This window comes from Morone saxatilis, unplaced genomic scaffold (genome assembly GCF_004916995.1).
Source record: "Morone saxatilis isolate NCDOM2014 unplaced genomic scaffold, NCSU_SB_2.0 Contig11, whole genome shotgun sequence".
Lineage (NCBI taxonomy): Eukaryota > Metazoa > Chordata > Actinopteri > Moronidae > Morone > Morone saxatilis.
Window position 1 is genome coordinate 3,025,467 of NW_023339663.1, and position 1,193 is coordinate 3,026,659.

A 1,193-nucleotide genomic window follows, 5' to 3' on the forward strand; every position below is an offset into this window, starting at 1 on the left:
ATGTTCTCTCTGCAGGAAACTGAGATTGCTCCTGACTGCAACCATGTGAGTATTCCTCCAAAACACACACCTGTACACTCACGTTTTATTCTTTAATGGAAAATTCTAATATGAGAGAGAGGCAGGAAATAGGAAACTAGTTTTGAACGTTGGTAAATGTAATCAAACCAGAATGTTTAACATGTCAGAGGTTGCTGTGAGTGAAATATCTTGACCACTATTAAAGGATTGCCATGACATTCATGTACTCCTCGGGATGGAATTTAAAAGCTTTAGTGAACCTTTCTTTTTCATAGGAATGTCTCATTCCGATCTCAACGATCGGTATCAGGGCTGATCGATCTTTTGTTTTACATCAGCCATCACACAGCTGTTTTTACTGACACAGCTTTCATGCACGGTGCAGCCATCTCATCTCTCTCCGCTTGTCTCTTCCTCTCTGCTCAGCTCTGTGGTGTGTGGTGTGTGTGTGTGTGAGAGAGCGCAGAGAAAGCGGTAAAGAGCCAACACAGCCACACTCAAAACACCAACTAATTACTCACCAGAGTAAACTAAGATTAACGTAATGTATCGTGGTATACATTTATCAGGGTGTTTTTTTTATCATGGTAATAAAAAAATATATAAAAATAGTCTGTATTGTGTTTATTTACGTTGTCTCTTAACCTTTTGCCTGGATTACATTAATTACTTAATTAATACTTAATTACTTACTTATTAATAATTACTTACTTAGATCGTGAATATCCTGTGAATATATTTTAAATCGCCCTGTGTCTAATTGTGAGCATGTTAGCATCCTGCTGAGCATGTAGCTCAAAGCTCTGCTGTGTCCCAGCACAGCTATCTCAGAGCTGTATAAACTCTTCTTCATTTAGTGTCTGTGTTAAAAGTCAATAATTAACAGAAAAGATGAACCTTTTATATTTGACACACACACTTACATAAATCATCTTTTCTTTTATAAGGTGGTGTAAGGAGATCCCTGCGCTGTATTTAGCAAGAGAAACTAACTTTTTCCAACTGGATGATAATATCACAGATATATATTATTCAATATTTACTTGTTCCAAAACTTCATTGAGGATATCTGATTCTTGTATTGTGTGAATTATTTAAAATTAATGTTTTTTTAATGGCTGCAGCTTTTTATCAGATGGAATTCTGCACTATTAATCATATTTCCCTTTAAT

General features: G+C 35.6%; 1 protein-coding gene across 1 annotated transcript in view; it reads left to right on the forward strand.

Annotated features, from left to right (window-relative positions):
* The window catches only part of LOC118320873 (Golgi apparatus protein 1-like), a 21,032-nt gene continuing 19,839 nt past the window's right edge, over window positions 1-1,193 (forward strand). The window contains 1 exon segment of the mRNA XM_035651995.1: window positions 1-45. Within this exon segment, the coding sequence (XP_035507888.1) occupies window positions 1-45 (45 nt within the window).